Source organism: Apodemus sylvaticus, chromosome 5 (genome assembly GCF_947179515.1).
Source record: "Apodemus sylvaticus chromosome 5, mApoSyl1.1, whole genome shotgun sequence".
NCBI classification, from domain to species: Eukaryota; Metazoa; Chordata; class Mammalia; order Rodentia; family Muridae; genus Apodemus; species Apodemus sylvaticus.
Genome location: NC_067476.1, coordinates 111,799,964 through 111,823,165, shown reverse-complemented (window position 1 = coordinate 111,823,165; position 23,202 = coordinate 111,799,964). Strand labels below are relative to the sequence as shown.

Here is a 23,202-nt window from a genome sequence, read left to right as displayed (position 1 = left end):
CCCAGGGCTATCCACAACAACCAAGAAGCAAGTTGGGGAGGAAAGGATTTATTCAGCTTACACTTCCATGTTGCTGTTCACCACCAAAGAAAGTCATTACAGGAACTCCCACAGGTTAGGAAGCAGGTGCTGAAGCAGAGGCCATGAAGGGATGTTACTGGATTCTTCCCCTGGCTTGCTCAGCTTTCTTTTTTCTTTTTTTCTTTCTTTCTTTCTTTCTTTTTTTTTTTTTTGTTTTGTTTTGTTTTTTTGCATTTGGTTTTTTTCGAGACAGGGTTTCTCTGTAAAGCCCTGGCTGTCAGATCTCAGCTGGGACCCAAACTCTGCTCTTCCTTTAGAGCAGCAAGTACTCCTAACTCTGAGTGCCATCTCTCCAAGCCCCACTCAGTTATTTTTGTCTTATACTTTGACAGTACCTGGTCTCCAGAGTCACATTATATAACTGCAAGCTGTTATTTCTTTTGTAATACAAAAATTTGTTCTTGTCAGGGAGGTGGCTCATCAGTTAAGAGCACTGACTGCCTTGCCAAAGGAATGGGCTTCCATTCCCAGTACCCACACAGCAGCTAACTGCAGTCCCAAGGGTATCTGGCACCTTCTTTTGGACTCTGAGAACACTGCCCACATATGGTGCACAGACATGCTGATAAAAAAAACTCACAGAAAAAATGAAAATAACACTCAAAAAGTTATAGGAAAACAAAAAGGTGGGGCTGGAGAGATGGCTCAGTGGCTGAGAGCACTGACTGCTCTTCCAGAGGTTCTGAGTTCAATTCCCAGCAACCACATGGTGGCTCACAACCATCTGTAATGGGATCCAATGCCCTCTTCTGGTGTGTTTAAAGACAGTTATAGTGTACTCATATACATAAAATAAACAAACAAATAAATAAATCTTAACAAACCAAAAAAAACAACCCCCCAAAACAACAACAACAAAAAAATGGCTGCTGCTACCCAGTCAGGGTAAAGCAAGGCTTTAAGTCAGAATTCCTACAAAGGTCCATGTCATAAATCAGTGGTTATGTAACTTTCTGTACTGTATCTATAGGAGTGAGGATCAAAGAAGTTGAAGCTATTCAAACCAAGTTCTGATGTGTATGTCTCAGAACTCCTTGTTAAGCCAATCTTGTGGTTTTTCAAAATAAACCAAAGAAAGTGACAATTTTGTAATCCCTAAGTGAATCAATTTGGACTTTAATACCTAGAATCCTCCTTATCTTTTATTAAAGCTCTAGTGACATTTGTATTATTTCCATTTATAAAGTCTTATTAAACTATAAAGGGGCTGGAGAGATGGCTCAGTGGTTAAGAGCACTGGCTGCTCTTCCAGAGGTCCTGAGTCAATTCCCAGCAACCACATGGTGGCTCACAACCTGTAATGGGATCCACTGTCCTCTTCTGGTGGGTCTGAAGATAGCAACAGTGTGTTCATAAACATAAAGTAAATAAATAAATCTTTAAAAATAAACTATAAAATGTGCAAATAAATTGCAGTTAAAATTTCAAAGTTTAAGATGAGGCTAAGAAAGCTTACTTTACACTGAGGCCAAGGGCTCAGGTTATAAGGGTGGTCCTTATAGTGTAGACTTGTAGTCCCAGTTACTTGGGAGGCTGAGGTAGGAGTTTTGCAAATTCAATGGCTCTAAGAACTAGAGTTAATCCAAGACTGGCTTTGTTAAGGTAACAAAACCAAACTTTCTACCTTTTTTTTTTTTTTTAAAGTAGAGTTTTTCTTTGTAACCAACCACCATGACTGTCCTGGACCTTGCTCGATTTGTAGACCAACTGACTTCGAACTCAGAGATCAAAATAATATACCACAAGGCCTGGCCAAAATGTTTTTTAAATTATGTTCAACAGTTTTATTTTTAGAATATTTTAAAAGAGTTGTTATTTTTGAGTGCGTGTCCATATGAGTGTAGGTGCCCAAAGAAGCCAGAGGTGTCAGATCCCTCAGATCCCTGGAGCTAGAGCTACAGGCTGCTGGGAGCTGCCATGCAGGTCAGGGAAACAAGCGCAGGTCTTCTGTTTGTTGAGTCATCTCTCTAGCCCACTTTAGAGTAATTATTTTTTAATGGTTGGAAACATGATGCAGTAGAACACTTGTATGGCATGACAGGTTCAATCACCAGTACCACAAAAGAAAGAAGTTTGCAACAAATATATGAGAAAAAAAACCAACAAAGTTTAGCTGCCAATTCATCCCCTTGCTTCAGAAAACAAGGATCAAGCATAAGATAACAATGCTTGCAAGACAAAACCAGATTTGCTGCTCAAGAAAGCCACTTTTTTCTTTTTTGTAGACTAAGATCAGAGAAATGCATTACCTGCAGTAATGGACTACTCAGTACAATTCAATTAAGTAAAAACAATTACATTGGGGGGAAAAGTAAACTTGTCTAAATATAAAAACTGTCTAATGTTCAGAGTTAGTTGAAGGATGAAATACTTAACATCTGGAGCAAAAATTCTTTAAAAACTGTTTTTTTTTTCTCTCCAACTTAATAAAAGCTGTTTGACCGTTTAACATGTGTTTACTTAGTACCTTCTCAAGTAGAGATACAACAGAAAACAAGATACAGTTTTTCCCCTCTGGAAGTTGTCTCTGTGGTGTGTGTGTGTGTGTAGTGTGCATACTCATGTGTGTGGGCAAGTCTTCTTCCATGACTTATTTCCTTAAATATTGAGGCAAAGTATGACCTGAATTCAAAGCTTGCCAGATTTAGCTAATCTTGGTTAGTCAGTATGCTCTAAGGATTCTGTCTCTGCCTCTCAAGCTCAGCTATTACTGTAAGACCCCAAAAACCGGGGGTGCCCCAGCAACCCACATCCCGGAAGGCGACACCCAAATCACTCGCGAGAAACGGTCTCGATGCAATAGCATGAGGATTTCTTTATTTCCAGAATTCTGGGTTCCATAGCCGTGCACCACGCAGGGTCAGATGACTATGGACCCCGAGTGCCGAATTGCAACAGCTTTTATAAGTTTACGACAAAGCCCTCGAATCACAAACCAATCATTTCTTAGCATGGAGAGCCCGCGAAATGCGAGCCAATCAGTTTAAATTATCGGAGCCCGCGCTCAGTGAACCAATTAGTTTTCTATAATGTCTACAGCTATGTGAACTCCTGCTTAGGGGTAATGGCCTAAGTTTACAGAAGATAAGCTTAGCCCATTTCCAGTTACCCTATGGGGTCAGGATCACCTATTCAAGGCCTTTCTGCTAGATCTAAACAAAGGACGGGCTCTGGAATGTGACCTTTTACCTAGTTTCTTTTTAACAAAGCGAGATAGCATTTTAAACTACTGATTTCTTGGGGTCATTAGAATTAGGCTGTATTATTTTCTATCCTTTCATTACAAGCCGGTGGCTATCCCCACTGGGCATTTTCCTGGATGCTGGGGATCACCACTATGGTCCTCATACTTACATGGTAATCTCTTTACCCAGCCAGCTTTCCTCATGAAGTTTTAATCTGGTGATGGCTTAGACAGGCAATTAAAAAAATAGACAGGATAAATAAAACTACCTAAATACATGGCAGAGGTAAAGCAACTATGATAATGTCCTCTTCACGGGATAAAATCATCTGTCAGGACAGTCTAGGTGACACAGCCTGAGAGCCATAGGAAGGGATCTCTGCAGACAAGAAATAAGAAAACTTCTGTATAAAGCATACAATACACTATAGAACTTAAGTCAGCTTAGTGTCACTGGGTCATGTTATACACAATCTTCAAGTTATTTCAGTGTTTGCCTGGAAATGGAGACCTCCAAGGCAGAATACCTGGTCTGATGATAATAAAGGACTGAGTTAATAGGATCCTATGGACTTGTCTTTATTTATTTACATTTGTTGTGATTTCTCTGAAATATACATATCTAAATAGAATGTATTATGTCAGGAGAAAATATAAATTTAAGTGCAAGGATTCTAACAAGAAATTTCCCTTATTTCCCTTCTGAAAATAATATTGTAAAATTATCTGGTACAGGTAAAGTTCAATAAAGCTGAGACAGACCAAGTTCAGAGTCTGAACCTGAACATATTCTGTTTTATTATATACAACTTCAACAGCAGTCTGTCTAAATGACTATATTCCTAGAGTGGCCCCAAAGTAACAAAACTGAAGATGGGGTGTGTTCATCAGAACTATAAGGATGTTTACAAAGACCCAAAATAACTAAAAGAGATAAAAGTACCTTCAGTAAAACAGGGAGGTAAGGCACACACTTTATTCAAATGTGTTTCCAAAAACTGGCTTCTGGATAACAAATATTAATGCCAAATTCCCTGACCCATTTCATTTTCCAAGAAAGTAGAGGAGACATACTGCTGTACCATTATCCTAGGAAAATATACTTTTATTCTACGAAGTTTTATTTGTACTTACTTTTATGGGTGTGAAGGCCACAAGACAACCTCCAATGTCATTCCTCAGATACCATCTACTTTTTCTTGGTACAAGTTGAAATTAAAATCTTTCTTATTTACTGAAATTTTACCAATTAGATTAAATATAAATGTACATTAATAAATGTGGAAAACATTACAAGCAATATTTATGAAAGCTATTCTGTATAAAAAGAAATTAACTACTAGATAATGACTTTACCACCTCAAAATTTCATAAGGAAAACTTCTAAAGTTTTGTTTATCACAACTGCTTTTGTTTTGTATATATGGGTATATACATATACAAGATCAGGTTATAAGAAATAGGTTCTAACTGGGCAGTAGTGACACAATGTGGGAAGTTGTCCTGAGCTATTCGGACTTATGCTTACTCACAGCCCTAAGGTGGTGGCTGCCGAGAAGGAAGAACAATTAACTAGAGCCTTCCCCTTGAGCTATCAGTGTGAGAAGAGTGCCCTAACCGAGGAATGTTCCTGCCTTCCTTAACTCTGGGTGTCCCTACCGGATGACTTCCTCGATTCCTGCTTCGATCCCTAGGGGTGTCTCTGCCCTTCCCTCCTTTGTCTGTTGTGAAGGTTAATTCCTTCTCTGTAAGCCTTAAAACCCACTTACCTCCCCGACATTAAATGAAGCCTTGACACAACCCAGACTGACTCTGATTTTGTTAGCGCGCTTGGCTTCCCTTTTCTCTCCCCCCCATTTTTGACCCTCAGGTAGTGCCTCTTCGAGACCCTGGAATAACTGGACCTGCTGGACGGGTCAACACAAGCCTTTAATCCCACCACGAAGAAGGCATATCTGAGTCTAAGCCAGCCTGGTCTACAGAGTGAGTTTCAGAGCAGCCAGGGTTACACAGAGAACCTGTCACAAAAACAAACACGCAAAGAAAACAACAACAAAAGAAACAAGTTCTTCCAACTGTCTGGTGTCCTACTACCACAAATAAAAGTGGCCCTCAGTCGGGCAGTGGTGGCACATGCCTTTAATCCCAGCACTTGGGAGGCAGAGGCAGGCGGATTTCTGAGTTCGAGGCCAGCCTCGTCTACAGAGTAAGTTCCAGGACAGCCAGGGCTACACAGAGAAACCCTGTCTTGGGGGTGGGGGAAGGTGGGGGGGGGGGAAAGAAGTGGTCCTAGTGTATGCATTAAAAATAACCACTGGGCTAACTTAGTAATGAACAGTGCTAAAAAAAAAAATCCTTACTTTTACATGAGACCACTATAACTTCTAATGAGGAAGTGGAACTGGTCCTACTTTTTCAAAAATGCTGAAGATATGTTTATACTACAGTAATGTTAATGGCTTTAGTTCCTGCTTTGGCTATTGTTTTTCATACTTTGTCAATCAATCAATCAATCAATAAATAAATAAATAGGCATTTGGTGCAATATATGTACAACTAAGCCACAAAGGTTGTTTATGTACACAATATATGTACAAACTAAACCACAATACAACAGAATTATCTATAATCAATAATTTCTATATATGGTACCAGAGTAATCCTAAACTCTGAAATGAAGTGAAATAGGAATTATAAATTATAATTTGTATAAAACTTTGAGGATCATTAGAATTCATATCTAGGTTGTTTTGTTTCAACTTTATAGGGGAGAAAAGCTGTGCTGTGGTTTTATGGTATATTTCTAATGATAATTTTCTTAAGACTTGAAAAGCTACATGGGACTTGCTTCAGTCATTTATTTTTCACTCAAAATATACATATGATTAATGAAAGTTTAAGTATTCAAGCAATATCAGTATCTCTAGTATTAATGTTAAGCCAGAACATTAAAAAGAAAGCATATATAAAGTACTATAAAATAGAAGCCTATTTTGCCAAGAATAAATACTGATTTTATCAAAGTCATGTAATTATGATATCTTGGTTAATACGTATTCACACCAGTAAAATAACGTCTCCCAGAACCATCCCCACAATGTACCTGTGTGTGTGTTTGTGTGTGTGTATGTGTGTGTATGTGTGTGTGTGTTTAGAATAATATCCAAAAAGAAGAAGAGAGAAAGCAACAATAAAGTCAAAATATTAAACCCATAACCAATTAAGTTTGACTAAGTTAAGAAATGAGAACTAAATTTAAGATATTAGCATGCATTGCAAAGAACTGCTCTTAGGAGAAAAAGGGACTGTCAACAATGACAGTAATGAAAAAGAACTGCAATGGCAAATGTGGGCAGTGCCATATGGCTGGGAGGAAAGATCTCCTTTATGCAAGTGTGTAAGTGACAGGTACATTATGGAGATGTGAATATCACTTCATTAGAGACTACTGCCACTAAACTATCAGTCAGATACAACTAATTCTCTTGCCTTAATATTACGCTCTTATCCATTGGGTAACTTTATATTAAGTTTTTAAATAGCATTCTATATGGAAAACACATCTCTGATGCAAACATCTAGTCTTCACAGGAATAAATTGATATTCTTATGTGTATACATCTCCTGATAATGAGGATAAAAGTGCAGACTCTTTTATCTGCATTATCAGGAGATATATACACATAAGAATATCAATTTATTGATATTCTATTCTACAGTTAGATTACTGAGGTTCCTGCTGATTTACTTAGTGCTTTGGGGAACTTCAAATCTTAATATTTGCCAGCCAAGGCTACACAAAGAAACACTGTCTTTAAAAACCAAAACCAAACAAACAACAAAACCCTTGATATTTGCATTCTTGTCTTTAAAAGGAGAGGCTAATAATTAGACCTTTTTCTTGGGTTGTTGTGAGATTAAATGACTCCTATGAAGCAATGAAGACACTAGTTTTCACAATGCTATTGACATTGTTGGCATATCTGAATCTAAACAGTTCTGATGTGAGTCAGCTTCTGAGCCTGAATAACTGATGATGCAGGTCACTCTGAAAGGTAACTCTGGAAAAAAGTCACAAAGCAATGTGCTGGCAGTCCTGGCATGAAGGCCTAATCTGGTGAATCCAAGGTCAGCCATCCCTGTGAGATAGGCAGCCCATCTATCCAGGAGAAACCTTGGTTTAATACATAGCAAAGGGTTACAGACTCCAGTAGTCAGCAATACTAGGGAGGCAGAGGCAGGCTGATCTCTATGAATTTGAGGCCAGACTGGTCTACAAAGTGAGTTCCAGGCCAGCCAGGGCTACATAGTGAAGCCTTGTCTCAAAAAACCTCCAGTTATAACTAAAGATGCTAACCAGGTCACCCACATGAACAAAGCACATCTTGGGCAGTAGTGATAAAGAGAGAGTAGAAAGCATTAAGTCAAATCTTAAATGTATTCAAACAAGGCTATTTAAAAACAAGCTGGGCATTAACTCTGTGGTAGAGTACATAGCTAACATGTAAAAAACTGTTGGTTTTCAATACATGGAAAGTAAGTCATCTAATCAAACAAATACACAAACTTTCAGGCTGAAGGCCACCAGCTTACAGCACCTTTTAATTCAGTACTAAAATGTTTTAAATTAGGATAATGTATATCAAAGGTCTTTTTGGAACCTCTTTCTTTCCTTTAGGGCTGCAATCTTCATCTTCACATCCTTGAAAGGTTTTTTTTTTTTCTTCCTTTGATTTTTTTTTTTTAAAACACTGTGTTCTTTTCTCCATGGTCTACAACACTTATATCTCAGTTGATCTTAATCATTTCAACTAACATCTCAGACATCTCTAATTCTACTAAGAATTAACTAAGAAATAACTCATGACTCTTGCTTTGTGTCTGCAGCAGTGCTGATGATCAAATCTTTACTGGACAATTACTAGATGTCTATCCTAGCTCTGGTGTCATTCTTATGCTCCATTTTTGAACATCAGATAATGTTACTTAGTTCTATCATATCCTAACACAGACATATCACCTATTACTGCAGTTGCTTTTTCCTCTTTCCCATAGCAAGATCCCAGTCTTCCTCTGTCCAAATACCACAGTACTTCCCAAATCACTGAACAGGAAAATTCAAGGTCCTTACAGTGTTGTGAGGGCTCTAGACAGCACCGAAGGACACACTTCTCTTGCTGCCTCCCTTGCTTACTAATCCCTCTGGCCACACCGCTTCCACTACCTTGTTCTTCCCTTAATCCTACCAAGCTCATCCTGAGTCCTGGCTTTTTTTCTTTTTTTTTACCCATCATTCCCATCTGGAAAGCTTTTTCACAAATGTCCTGGGACTGAACTCCTCTCCTATTTCATAATTTTGATAAATACTACGTTTTTAGTAAGTGGTTACCTAATAAACCTACTGAAAATAGAAACAGCCCACAGAACTCACCTCACTCTCAAATACTTAACTAATATTTAACTTTTTTATGTTCTCTCCAAAGAAAATATTAGTTTTATTGCTGCATACTCCATGTGTAGATCAGTAATTATTAAATATTACATTTGTAATATTTACCAAAACCAACTTAAAAGCCTTCTCACTTTCCTATAGCTTGCTTTTTTCTAACCCTCAGGTAGCATACCAACAATATGCAGCTGATCACTATTGTCCTGCTTAAAAATTTTGATGTGGCTGGGCGGTGGTGGCACACGCCTGTAATCCCAGCACGTGGGAGGCAGAGAGGTAGGCAGATTTCTGAGTTCGAGGCCAGCCTGGTCTACAGAGTGAGTTCCAGGACAGCCAGGGCTACACAGAGAAACCCTGTCTCAAAAAAAATTTTTTTTGATGTGGTCTCCATATCCCATTAGGGATGGGTTTAGCCCTAAGTTTATTCAAGAGTTCTCATTTTTCAAAATGGTTCCCAGTGTCTATGCATTAACATCTTCATCGTGTCTGAACCTACTATGTCACTTCATTTCCCTGTGCTTTCTCCACATACATTTCTGACAGTACTAGGCCAGACTCTAGTGCATTCTCTGGTCAAGTCTTCAACCCACTAGGAGATTAGGAAAACTTGTTAAACCACTACCCTTCTGACTAGCTGGAGTTTTGTTATTGCTTTAAGAGGAAAAATGCTAAAAGGGAGGGAAGTAAAAGATGAAATTGTTCATAAAGAACAAAGAATAACTTCCAACTCAAGGAAAATATCCATATGTCCTATCAAGTAATAAATAAATAAATCCTAAAGTCTTATACTAGGTTCATGTTAAAATCTTTTCCTCCAGTGAGGCCCTGAATAACTTTTTATCATTAACATATTTTAGAAAACTCTAATAGTTACTAGGATTTTGTTGTCTTTCCATTCTGCTGTAGCAGTGACTGAGGCAGGAACTAGTATTTAACCTTCAGCAACTGCTTGCAGGATTGGCAGTACAGCTCAAAGGTACAGCTCTTGTCTAGCATAGGTTTGATATCAAGTGTCATAATAATTTTGTTTTAATTGGGTTAACATCCAGCTGAAGGATAAAGTTAGATGGGTGAAGTTAGGCCTGAAAGAAGTAAATGAAAGTCTGGAGAGATGGCTTATTGGTTAAGAGCACTGACTGCTCTTCACAAGTCTTGAGTTTAACCAGCAACCACATGGATGCTCACAACCATCTGTAATGGGATCTGATGCTCTCTTCTGGAGTGTCTGAAGACAGCAACAATGTACTAATATACATAAAATAGATAAATCTTCTTTTAAAAAAAAGAAAAAATATGAATGAAAGAGAACTGAGTGAAGGAGGGCCTATACCTTTAACTTTCTCAATTCTTTCCGCTTTATTTACATTTAGAAACTAGGCTCCAGATGCTAACATTCTACATATCTACAAGTTTATAGGTATTATTATACTAATAATATCTATAAAAGAATACTTTTTGTTCTAGGCATGAAAATATTAAAGGAAAGCACACCAACTGGATAGTTTTGTTTGTTTGGGGGGGACTGTTTGCTGTTTTAAGATAGGGTCTCATTATATAGCTCAGGTTGGTCTTATATTCATGCCAGTGTTCCTTCCAGGGTCCAGAGTGCTGGAATTGTAGGCGTGTACCAACACCTGACTCCCAAGTAGATATTTTCAAAAGGTGACTTTTCAAAAGAAAATATATATGTATTTCAAAATACAGTAAACAAATTAGCACAAAGCACTCACCATATAAAACATGTACAAGAAAATAATTTTAAAGCAATTATATATTTTATGAATTTCATTTACATTTAGAATTTCTCCCTTCTGTAAATTCTATTTTAATTTTTATAAAGTCAAAGCAGTTATAAATATAAGATTTCACTATTTTCCTGAATGCATATTTTAGTTTTCAAAAGTGCATGAAAATAATCTTTGTGAAAATACATAGACTATGCAAAATTTTATACTCTTCACATATAATTCATATAAACTTGTATTACAATACAAAAGTTATAATGTAGAAGCAGGGAATACTTGAGGAGTCCATAGATTATTTTCTCCTAAGTTTCTTTAGAATCAACTAGAAACCTATAAAAATACAGATAGCCACAAACCTACATACAGACTTCTATAGTTGTTTTTCGTTTTGTATCAAAACAGGTCTGATAAGACTGAGAAACATTTATCTAACAGTTTATAACTACATGAGGAGTTTCTAAAATTTATGGGTCCTAGTCACATCAGTAGAATGCCCTGCACTTAAGCACTCCAGTAAAGACTGAAAACCACTACTTTGGTAAGGTTTAAACACCTCTGTTAGCCACTAAGAAACTCAAGTTCACAAAACTCACTGGTTATAGACCTGGAGCAAGGGCCATTTCTATAGACCCCTGCTCTGTTGGCTTTCTTCCTTCTTTCCTTTAGCCCAGGCTCAAATAGCAATTCTCCTTGGCCTCCAGAGTGTTGGAATTATACATATAATTCACTACATACAGACAGTGCAGTTTCTCTATGTAGTTCTTTTCACATAAGTGAAATATATATATCTACATCTATCTACTTATATGAAATATATATATATAATTCACAGCACCATTTAACCCTGGGTAAGTTAAAACTGAGCTAACTTGAGATACTTTTGGGTCTAATTTAAAACAAAACTATTGCCACTTATTATTTTCCTCCCCCTACTAAACTGTTAATCTATATTCTTCAAACTAAAGTTTCATTTTTAACTTTTAAGTCAGTATTTTAAAACTTCAAATTCTACTTTTTAAAAAACAGGGGCCGGGCAGTGGTGGTGCACTCCTTTAATCCCAACACTTGAGTGGGAGGCAGAGGCAGGGGGAGTTCTGAGTTCGAGGCCAGCCTAGTCTACAGAGTGAATTCCAGGACAGCCAGGGCTACACAGAGAAACCCTGTCTCGAAAAACAAAACAAAAAAAAACCAAAACAAACAAACAAAAAAGCCAACAGGGTTTTGCTATGTAGGGCAGGCCAGCATGAACATGCCACCTTCCTGTCTCAGCCTGAGTGTTGGATTACAGGTATGTACTGCCACACTGGGCCTAAAATTCTTTTAAAAGTCTGGTAACAGCCAGGCATGGTAGTGCACACTTTTAGTTCAGCACTCTGTAGGCAGAGACAGGCAGACCTGTTTGAGTTCTAAGACAGACTGGTCTACATATCAGTTCTAGGCCAGCTAGGGCTAATGAGATCACATCGCAAAGGGGTTGGGGGGGTAATAGAAAATCATGAGATCATTGTTCTTTAGAAGCATTATTTTGATTTCTAAACTTGGTGACATGTTTTTTATTATGTAAAATGCATATTTCTACATATTCAAGTTACACTATCCACAAACAAATGAGGTTTCCTTTCATATTAATGAATTTTAAGTACATTAACAAATCATTGGCTTATCAATAGACTTCTCAACATTGTTAGTTAATTCTAGGAACTTCACTTTTAAAGTTTTTTTAAAAGGGGAACTTTGGGCCATGAATGTACCAAGTGTTAAGAGATCTCGCCTATCACACAAGAGTCCTTAGGTCCACCTGACAGCACGCAAACCACAAGGTATTATTTTTTTTAAAAAAATCATTTAAAATGTCAAGTATAAGCTTCTGCACTTATATAAGAGTACATTTTACTATCTAAACTTGTTATCTATACCTTGCTATCTGTTTGATGTCTTTCTAGAGAATTAATAGTACATTATTGAAGTTGTTAGGATTTTTTTAATCCCTTTCAAGATTGCCATATATTTTGGCTTTTTTTTAATCCCTTTCAAGATTGCCATATATTTTGGCGTTTCAAATTTCCATGATTTTTGTTGTTTGTTTTGCTTCTGTATTTAGGGAAGGAAGGTGTGTGGAATGCTTTATCAAAAGCATATGACATTACTCAGGAATACTTAAGTGTTATGGGTCACACTAGAACACAATGTATCTCTGAGACTATTCATAAAGCAATGTGAGGATGTCCATTTTCAAGTTAATATTCTAAGTAGGAATCAGATGAATGAGATTTTGCACCAGGAGTTTTAATAAAAGTCCTCCTCTGACCCCTTTTAAAAATTTGGTTATCAATGTAAATCTAAAGTTTAAAACTTAGTATATTCTGTAAATGCCATCAAATCACGGAATGGCGCTAAGAACGTGTCTCTCAGAGCACAACAAAATTAAATATGGAAAATTAGAATCTCAGCTAAATTGTCAAAGGATATTTAACACCTAGGAAATCGGGTAAAGCTAAAAATTTGCAGTCTACTTGTGTTAACGTATTTAATTTGAAAACTGCCATTTCACTTTTCGGGGGGGAGGGGGGTTACACGACTGCGGCAGACACATGGCCTGGGAGTGGGGGATGGGAGGGAAAGAGGCTCCCCTCCCCCCCTAAAAACTAAACATGTTTATTTTCAGAGGTGGACTCGGGTAGGAGGCAAATATCCACAAGGCCTACTACTGAGCCTTTGGGGCCGGTTCCAACCAGGCTGCCAACGCCGGTCACTGGCCAGGCGGGCAGGCGCCGCAGCCGCCCGCGTGGCGCCGACGACTGAGCCGGGCCAGGGGCGGGGGGCTCGCACGTGCCCAGCGGGGGCGGGGCGGCGACCCCGGCTCCGGGAGGCGGGCGCGGCCGGTTCGGCCTCCCCCGCGGCTGGCAGCCAGCTGCGGTGGACGAAGGTGCGCGTCACGGAACCGATGGAGCCACACAGAGACGTCTAAGTCATGCAGGAGGCGCCCGGCCCCGGCCCGCTCCCGCCGCCCCGACCCCTCCTCTCATCCGACAGAAAGACAGACAAGAAGGGTTCCCGACCTGTCGTGCCCTGCATGTTCAGAGTCTGTCATGTTTGGTCAAGAACGGGGCGGGGCTGGAGGGCAGGTCTGGAGGCCGGCGGCGGCGGGGCGCGGGGAGGACCCCTGCGCCGCCGGCGGGCACCTGTTCCCGGCCGCCGCCGACAGGTGACGAAGTGGTAAAAACTCACGGTTACTAGTGAGCGACACAGACACAGACTTTCCAGTCTATTAACAACCACGCCAGAGAGATGGGGCTCTAACTGCAAAGACTGGGCAACGGCCCCGCGCTGCCGGCGCTGCGGCTCTAGTCTGTATTCGCCGCCGGAGGCTGAGGCGTGGGAGCCGGCGGGCGGCGTGCAGCGACGCGGGGATTTGGACAGTGGCCGTAACGGTGATTTCTCCTCACCAACATGGCGGCACCCGAGACAGGCGGCTCAGAAAATGGCGCCTGCCGCAACACCTTGCCCGGGACTAAAGGGCGAGTGAAATTCCTCCGCGAACCGCGGCCCTCTCCCAGCCGCCGGGGCTGTGCGCATTAGCCATTGGAGGAAAGTACCCGTCAATCACCTCCAGGGGCGGGCTTTTAATGCGCTCGCTGCGGCAGCGGAGGCAGCAATCTGATAGTTGGAACCCTGGAGATGCGGTTCTGTGGCGCTAGGAATTACTTCGGGCGGGGCAGGTCACCCCGCCAGGCCTGTTATGTCCACCAGGTCCTCTGTGCCCATTTCTCGATGTTCCTGCGAGACTCGTCGTCTAAGTCTTTGGAGTTCCGGGCCCATCACACTGTCCCCTTCCACCCCGCCACCGTTAGTGCGCGACAAAGAAAGGAACCCAGGACTGGCGGTTCTTTGTTGCCGGAAGAACTCGGAATCATCCTTAAGCCCTTAAACTTGTGGCTGTTATGTATGTCTCCGTAGTGTAGGGAACACTGCTTGGCACGCAACCTTTTCTGACAATACTAAATTCACCCAATCATTACTTGACGATTAAAAATAGCTTTTGAGGTAATTAAAACATGATCTTATGTCTGTTAGCAGTTTAGATGTGGAATGCATTCGAGTATTTCATAAGAACAAGACTGCATTTCTTCGTATGTCCATGACCTTCAGAAATAATCTTGAAATGATGAGTAATGTATACTTCGTTCTGAAGGAAAGTTAATTGCTTTTTTATTAAAATGATGAGCTTACATGTCCAATCTTCCTAAATACATGACGTCTTTTGTCTATGGGTGTTCTGATGTGTAAATAACGCGCATTCAAAGAGCAATTGCGATTAGATAAATGTGAAAAGAGGAAAAAACAGTTATTGTTAACATTTTTTAGTTGAATGAAGCTATTGACAAGACTTGAACCCTGACAGGTCTTAAGGCGCTGGTCCATTATAGGAAACTTTCAAAAGGCACATCTATTTTATCTAGAGAAGCAATATTAGTTTTTGGAACTAAAATGTCAAGCCTCTTCATTGAATTAACCGTTTTACTAAGAACAGCAAAAGGCTTTTGAGGTGTAACAGCTGCTCTTCACAGCTTCTGCTTCTAAGCTTTCTGCATAGACATTAAAATAGGGACTTAGGATTGAATTTGATTTTTTTTTAATTAAAAAGAAAATCTTTGAATTGGTACACATTTGAGTATTTGCTATTTTCAAATTCTTTTGAAAGTTTAAACTCACACCAAAATAAATTCTGTGTATTAGCTTACTCAGAAAAAACAACTTTTGAAATGTTGCCTCCAGACAAAATTAAGATTCTGACACACATTGGAAGGTCCCATTGTTGGCTATTTAGGCCAACTCAAGCAGCACCGAAAGGATTCCCTGTGGGATACTCTATTTGTAAACTTTGTATTCTTTATAAACCCTCAAGGCAGGAAAGCAGCAGGTCTCAGTCTGATGAGCTCAAAGCAGCCACCCCTCCCCCCTCCCCCCCCCTCGACTTCCCTAACAGCCCTAAAGGTCATTTTCTGAGGGCTTCTACAGTCATTCCCAGCCAGAGTGTGTGTGTGCTGGGCAGGCGTGTGGAAGTACAAGGACGGCTTATTTGCAGGAGGCATTCTCTCCTCCCACCATTCTCTCACCCAGGCAGAGGCAGCCACCCTCCTGGGTGATTGGCCTCGAGACATTCAGAGCTTGGTGACAGCACCTGGCTCCTCAGCAGCCCCAGAACTCACATCTTAATAGAACTTTGATTTTCCTTATAGATACCTTTCACCTTTGATAGACTTCTTACTATCTGATATTTCTGCTTTCACTGCTGTGTAACAAGCTATAATAATACTCAATTTTTTTAAACTTATAGTTTGGAATAGGAAATTGTCCCAGAATCCTGCACATATTCAAGCCACGCTCTACCAAGAGCTAAACTCGCAACACAGGGTTTGGGGGTGTTTGTTTGTTTGTTTGTTTGTTTTCCCAGTGTAGTCCTGGTTCTCATTCTTCACTGACTAAGATTTCCAGTACTAGTGTATGGGAAGCACAGAGGCCCTTGTGCTCACAGATACCAGGAATGTTAAACACACAGGGTTGTCCCTTCAAAGGAAGGGATGCACAACCTGTTATCTGTCCAGAAAGCTGGGATTAGATGTGGTTAATAGTCTGGTTACCTTTGGGCTAACTGTACAGCCAAGACCACACCAGATCCTCCCCCAAGACCTTATCGTAGGCTTGTCAGTCTATATAAACTATGTTTATGGAAGATGGCTCATGTGGTCAATCTATAGAACCTATCTTTATGGAAGAATCTATCTTTATGGAAGGTGGCACATGTACTTTACAAATATTTCAGTGTAGTCATGTCTTAAGCTTTATTGTGCACATGGGACTGAGTTAATTATCACCAGTAAAATTTTCATCAAATTGTGGTGTGCTTAAATATACCTAAAGTAAATTACTTGGGATTAGACTCTCAAAGTTTGGACCCTGGCTACTTAGTCGTGTTGAGCTGAGCTACTTTCTTGCCTCTCTCCATTACTTGCTGGCTATGGTGGTCCCAGAGATCCTTGAACTAGGGCACCCAGTGCAATGTTAAATAGACAGAGTCCAAGAGGATGTTCTTGTCCTGTTTCCCAGGTTCTAAAGGATGACATTAAAGTTTTCTCTTTTAGGATGATGTCTAGAAAACATGCTTTCTTCTAATAATTTACTCTCAATTCTGTGGCTGGCTTGTTGTTTTGTCTCTTGAGATGCTCAGTATTTTCTCTTTTCCTCTTGTGTGCTATTTAGATTGTATCCCAAAGCATATTTAAAGATATGACTGTGGTGAGTTTAGCTTGTGAGGCTATTGGTAACAGTGTGTTGGACTATATGAAATGGGAGAACAGTAAAGGCACCTTCCAACAGGATGTATCAGATCAGGCTGGAGAGACTGCAGGATGGAGTTGTTAGAACCTGGGGATAGCTAAACTTATGGAAGAAAATCTTCTGTCAAGATCCGTGGCACTGGGTAAAGACACAAAACCAGATTGGGCCATCTTGCTGATGGCCTATAGTCCCAACTGTTCAGGAGGCTGACATATAAATGTCCTTGAAGCTAAGGAATTCAGGAGCATCCTGAGGAACACAAGAAGTCTTTGACTCACAAAAACATTATTTAAACTAAAAATTTTAAAGTTTGAACTGGGAGATATAGGCCATAGAATGGATATCTAGTATGGATGAAGCTTTGGTTCAATTCCTTATACCAGGCAACCAACCAATCGATCAGTCAGTATTAAAAGGTAAGCAGCCATTGCTAGCCTTGCTTTGCAGGAGAAAGAGGCTAATGTAGAGATCGCTCCCTCTCTCCAACCTCTGTCCTTCCATCACTGGCTGCATCTGGGAGTCGAGAGCAAAAGAATAGAGAGGCTAGTCTCTGTCAAAGTAGGATAGAGGAGTACGGAATGCTCTGAGAGGTGAATGGGGAGTGTCCATTAACATTACACTTATAATTAACATTATAGATTTATCAATACTAAGACTTTGAAAAATACTGCTTATGGGTCTGGGGAGATAGGCCAACTAGTAAAGAACTTGCCATTCAAGCATGAGGGCCTGAATGTGACTACTAGAAGTCACATGAGAAAGAGCCAGCACTCACTCTTATCCCAGCACTGGAAAGTCAGAGACAGGTGAATCCTGCTAACATACCACCTGAACTAGTCAAGCTCCAGGCTAGCGACAGACCTTGTCAAAAAAAAAAAAGCAAAAAACAACCCCACCACCCAAGAAGCAGCAATGTCTAAAGCATACACACACACACACACCACAATTGTGTCTTTCCTGGTATAAGGAATTGAACGAAAGCTTCATCCATACTAGATATCCATTCTATGACCTATATCCCCCAGTCCAAACTTTAAAATTTTTAGTTTAAACAATGTTTTTGTGAGTCAAGGACTTCTTGTGTTCCTCAGGCTGCTCCTGAACTCCTGAGCTTCAAGGACCTTTGTGTCTCAGCCTCCTGAACAGTTGGGACTACAGGCCACAATTGAGATAAGCATAATTTGGCAATACTACGTTATATATTTAGTAAATTTGTTGGATTTTTTTTATTTTTACTACTAATGATGACCTCATAAACATAACTTTGGAGTGTTTCCTTTTCTGTTTTCTGTATGTGAATATATAGAAGTAATATTTCTTAACAGTTTACCCACAGTAAACCATCTTGGCCTTTTGATTTCTTATTTCTAAGTGCAAAGGGTTTCTGAGGTTTTGAATTATTTGTTCCCGTGTTGGATATTTGGACCCAGGCCCTCAGGAGTGTTCAGTAGTGTGCTCTGTAGCTGAGCCAGGAATCTAGCCCTCAGCATCTGAGTATCTGTGAGCAAGCTTCTGCTGTTTGTGGCTGAAGATTTCAAGTGCACAGAGCCATTGTGTTGACTGGGCTTCCTCTGTATTGTTTGTGAAGTCAGTAGTAAAATCCTCTTTCAATTTTGATTGGTAATTTTTCTCTCTTTTATCTTTTCAGTTTTGGCAGATATTTATTGCCAAAGTGTTGGTGATTTTAAAGTGTGAAAAGTTATTTACTTTTCTTGATTCTTAATTTTTTTTTCAATTTTTGTTTTTTGTGTTTTGGTTTTCTGGTTTGTTTGTTTGGTTTGTTTGTTTGTTTGTTTTGAGACAGGGTTCCTCTGTGTAGCCCTGGCTGTCCTGGAACTCACTCTGTAGACCAGGCTGGCTTCGAACTCAGAAATCTGCCTTCCTCTGCCTCCAAGTGCTGGGATTAAAGGAGTGTGCCACCACTGCCAGGCCCCTTTTCTTGATTCTTGTTCTGTAAGCTTTCACCAGCTTTATACTTCAATATTTCTTTCTTTCTGCCTGTCTCTCTTTCTGATTTCCTTTTTGGAGGAGAAGGAAGGTAGAGGGGGGCTTGAGACAAGGTTTCTCTTTGTAGCTGTGGATGACCTGGAACTTACTCTATAGACCAGAATAGAATCTCTCTAACTCACACAGATTTGTGTGCCTCTGCCTCCCAAGTGCTAGAACTAAAAGTGCGTGTGCCATGCCTGGCCTTCTTTTGCAATTTCTTAAGGTTGTCACTTGGGTTAGTATTTGAAGTCTTCTTTTCTAATGTATTTCAGTATCAGAAGTTGTGATAAACACGACTTCAGCAGCGTCTCACAGATTCTATTATGTTCCATTTGCTTTTTATGCTCTTGACATGGTTGTAATATATCTACACTGAATATACTGAAAAATCTAGTCACAGTGGGTTAATTTTTGCTTTCAGCCACACAAATACATGCACAAAATAAATAAATATAAAAAAACCCCTCATTGCTAGATTTGTTGTTTGGAGTTCCTTAAATAATATACTTATAATGGCCAGTGACTTTTCTGTTTTTGTTTCCAAAAAAGTATGTTACAGCTTTTCCTTCTTATTTACATATTCATTAATTTGGGAAGTGTCATGGGAATGAAATTCCCATGATAATTAATCATGGGAAGGAAGTTGGACTGAATCCAAGGCCTTCCACACACACACACACACACACTCTCGTTTGTCTGCTGGTTCACCTGCTCATGCAGTACAATGTCCAGGCTAACACAGGTGTACTTCATTCCAGATCCTCCCGCCAAGTCTCCAAGTTCTGGACCAGGTTTGTATTTATATTTGTGATAAAGCCTGCAAGATTTTCCTGCGTGCCACCTGCACCATAGGCTTGGGCTAGGATGACAAACCGATACAGGTTTAGGTTGATTCTCAGGTTTTCCACATTGTCCTTCCTCTCCCCAGCTTTACACCTAACTCCCTTTTCTAGGTTCATGTCTTGCAGAGAACTTGCCTAGCATGCATGAGGCATGAAGCTACACACATGTTCAACTTCCGAGTACTGGGCACCAGGGGAATTCAGTTTTTGGTATAGTCTAACAGAAGACATATAGGAATCCTGGAAGACATGACTCAGCTTGCCAAAATGACATGTTGCAAATCACCAAGTCTATACTTCCACTTAGGTTTACATATGCCCTTCATAAGGGTACATTCATAAAGAAAAACAACCACGTTGTACTTCTGCCTAAGGGGATGTGTTCATCCTACGTTCAACTAAAAGCATGCTAACATTTCCCCAAAGAGAATAAAAAATCCCATCCCTTTCCCATCCTTTATTATAACGGTCACAATGAGATATTAACTTAGCTGCTATGAAAACATCTGCTAGATATCAAGGGGATGGGGAGAAAAAAAAGAAAGAGAGAGGGCAATGGAGAGAAAGTTCTTATTTAGTGACAGAGGTATCTGGTGATGACGGGACGTGAGGCAGTCTCATTGCCAGGTAAACATCATCATCAAAGTGTTGAAGAAATCTCAAGGTTTGGGGCCAGTCAAGGTGACCCTCAGTGCAACCCAGAGGCTCAGAGAGAGAGAGATATGAAGTTGCTGCCAACAGAGCATGGCACACTGCTTTAGGTTTAACTTTTCAAATAGAAGTAAGTGTACCTGGGTTCAGAGTATAGCATGACCATAAAGCAACAACACAGTCTTCTTTCTCATTGTGAGGAGCCACATTGCATGCATGACTGCCCGTGCCGTGCTTTCATACAATTAGCAGCACAGTCACTTATTTTTCATGTCCGTATCATTACACAGGAGTCATGTAATGACTAAAAGCATGCTACCACAGCTGCAATGTCACAGACGTGATAGGATTTTTCATCTTCACTGTAAGCCTATGGGACCAGTCGATTATGCAGTCTGTCACTGATTAAAGCATCATCACACAATACACAATTGTACTAACATGAACACACATGTTCCTTGTCTAATGACTAAGGCTTATGGTTGGTATTTTTGTACCTTTTTTTCTCTGCCTTTTGTCACGGTCCCATTGTTCTAAGTTGATCTTGACTCCTTGGCTGGTGGGTAGCCCTTGGGGCACAAGAATTGATGCTGTGGTAGTGGTCATTTCCAGCCTTCTCTTTTGAACCTGTATTTATGAAAGACTGTCATAACTTTTAATAGAAGCTTTTCTGCTTTGGAAATTGATTACTCTAGATCTGATGCCTTTGGATGAGGAATGGTTCTCTTCCAAACTCTTTTTCTCCAGATTTGTCACAAAGAAATTTTGGCTTCTCACAGCTGACACGTTGTATTTGATTAATGGATAAAGTTGTAAATTGATATGTTTCATTGATTCTGGCAAAGTTTTAGGCTTTTTTATTTTTACTCTTCCTCAATCTTTCTCTTCTCAGCCTGTGATTTTCTTTGTTTCAGATTTATTTATTTTATGTATGTGGGGACACTGTCGATGTCTTCAGACACACCAGAAGAGGGAATCAGATCTCATTACAAATGGTTGTGAGCCATCATGTGGTGGCTAGGAATTGAACTCAAGACCTCTGAAATTGCAGTCATTGGTCTTAACCTCTGAGCTGGCTCTCCAGCCCCTCAGCTTGTGACTTTTGATGTCTGGAGCGGGTGCTACTGCCATCTAGTGGTAGAAATAGCTTAAGGTCTTTTAATTGTACCGCACAGCTGTCTTCCACCGCAAATAGTCCAATCCCAATGACAGTTGTGCCGAGGTCGAAAGACAGCTCTAAAATCTGCCACTGGGAGAAGAAAAGCCAACTGTTTTCTGGGGCCCATGGAAAGCATCAACTCCTGTTTGTAACCCAGACTCCCGCAACAGTGAGACATTTTTATTATAAATTATAACTTCTCGGATTTATTTTATGTGTACAGATGTTTTGATTGAATGTGTATTTGTGCACCACATGTACACCCAGTGCCCTCAGAAGTCAGAAAGGGCTTTGGATACTCTGGAATCCAGATTACAGAAGCTTGTGGACTACCGTGTGGATGCTGGGAATCCAACCTAAGTCCTCCGGAAGAGCAGCCAGCAATTTGGGATAAGTCTACTACATATATATGTAACCTTTTATAATCTTTATTTGAGAATACTAATTTCTTATGCATTTACATGTCAACTTTTATGCCCTGCCCAATCTAATTTCCTTGTGTCTACATATCTTTTCTTCTATTATGAGCATTTATTTTTATTTTTTATTTTTATTTTTTTGAGACAAGGTCTCTCTACACAGCCCTGGCTGTCCTGAAACTCACAAAGTGTAAGATCCTTGAGACATACAAGTGGCCAGGCCCCTCCCCTGAGGACCTCCAACCACCAGGTTCCACCCACAGAACACTTTGACTGCTCTAACTGCTGGGCCCAACGCCCACTCTGTGGACTAAAAAGTCCACGCTCTGGACTGGAAATCCCACCAATCGTCTCCCTGGAAATCTCCATCCTGGAAAGCTCTTGCTCCCCTCCCACCAAGAGAGATGGCTCAGAGATTAAGAGCACTGACTGTTCTTCCAAAGGTCCTGAGTTCAAAACCCAGCAACCACATGGTGGCTCACAACCATCCGTGACGAGATCTGATGCCCTCTTTTGGTGTCTGAAGACAGCAAGAGTGTATTCATATACACAGAAGAATAAATAAAATTAAAAATAAATAAATAAATAAATCCTGTATAAACCCAGTCTTCTACTGCTGCTTCTCACCCACACAAAGGCAACTACTTTCCTGGGTTTTCCCTCTCAATAAATCTCTTGTCTAAGGTTTGTCACACAGTGTGACTTTGTGGTGTTCCTTGGCACTGGACTGCCAGGATATCTTTCCCCTCAGAGTGGCAATGCTTTGGGGAAGCCTTTCCCCCTGAGGGATGTAACACACTAAGACCACAGTATTTCATTTTAAAAAAATGACATTTATTTATGACAAGTATGTGGTAGTCAGATGGCAACTTTTGGGGAGTTGGTTCTTTCTTTCTATCCCGTGGGTCTGAGGGATCAAATTCAGGCCTTCAGATAGGCTTGGCAGCAAGTGTCTTTCCCACCAAGCCATCTCACTGGCCCCGATTCTAGCCTTTTTTTTTTTTTTTTTTTTTTGTATGAAAAGATCTGTATGGAAATAATTGTATGATCTAGTATTTTCCACTAAAGAAGGTTTATTATTAGTTTTTACATCTGTATTAGTCAGGGTTCTCTATAGAGTCACAGAACGTATGGGTAGTCTCTATAAAGTAAGGCAATTTGTTGATGACTTAGCCTGTAGTCCAACTTCCCAACAATGGTCGGCAGCAGCTGTGAATGGAAGTCCAAGGATCTAGCAGTTGCTCAGTCCCACAAAGCAAGCAGGCAAAGAGTGAATCTTCCTTCTCCTCCAATGCCCTTATGTAGATCTCCAGTAGAAAGTGTGGCCCAGAGATATATGCTACC

The 23,202-nt window shown here is 40.2% G+C and overlaps 1 protein-coding gene across 3 annotated transcripts in view; it reads right to left on the bottom strand.

The window, feature by feature from the left end:
• Positions 1-13,961, bottom strand: part of Zc3h6 (zinc finger CCCH-type containing 6) — a 50,389-nt gene extending 36,428 nt beyond the window's left edge. For all 3 annotated transcript variants that reach the window (XM_052183583.1, XM_052183584.1, XM_052183585.1), the window contains exon 1: positions 13,519-13,961. In XM_052183583.1, coding sequence (XP_052039543.1) covers positions 13,519-13,550 — 32 coding nt within the window. In that variant the 5' untranslated portion in view covers positions 13,551-13,961. The remainder of the gene's footprint in view (positions 1-13,518) is intronic.
• Between the last annotated feature and the right edge of the window lie 9,241 nt (positions 13,962-23,202).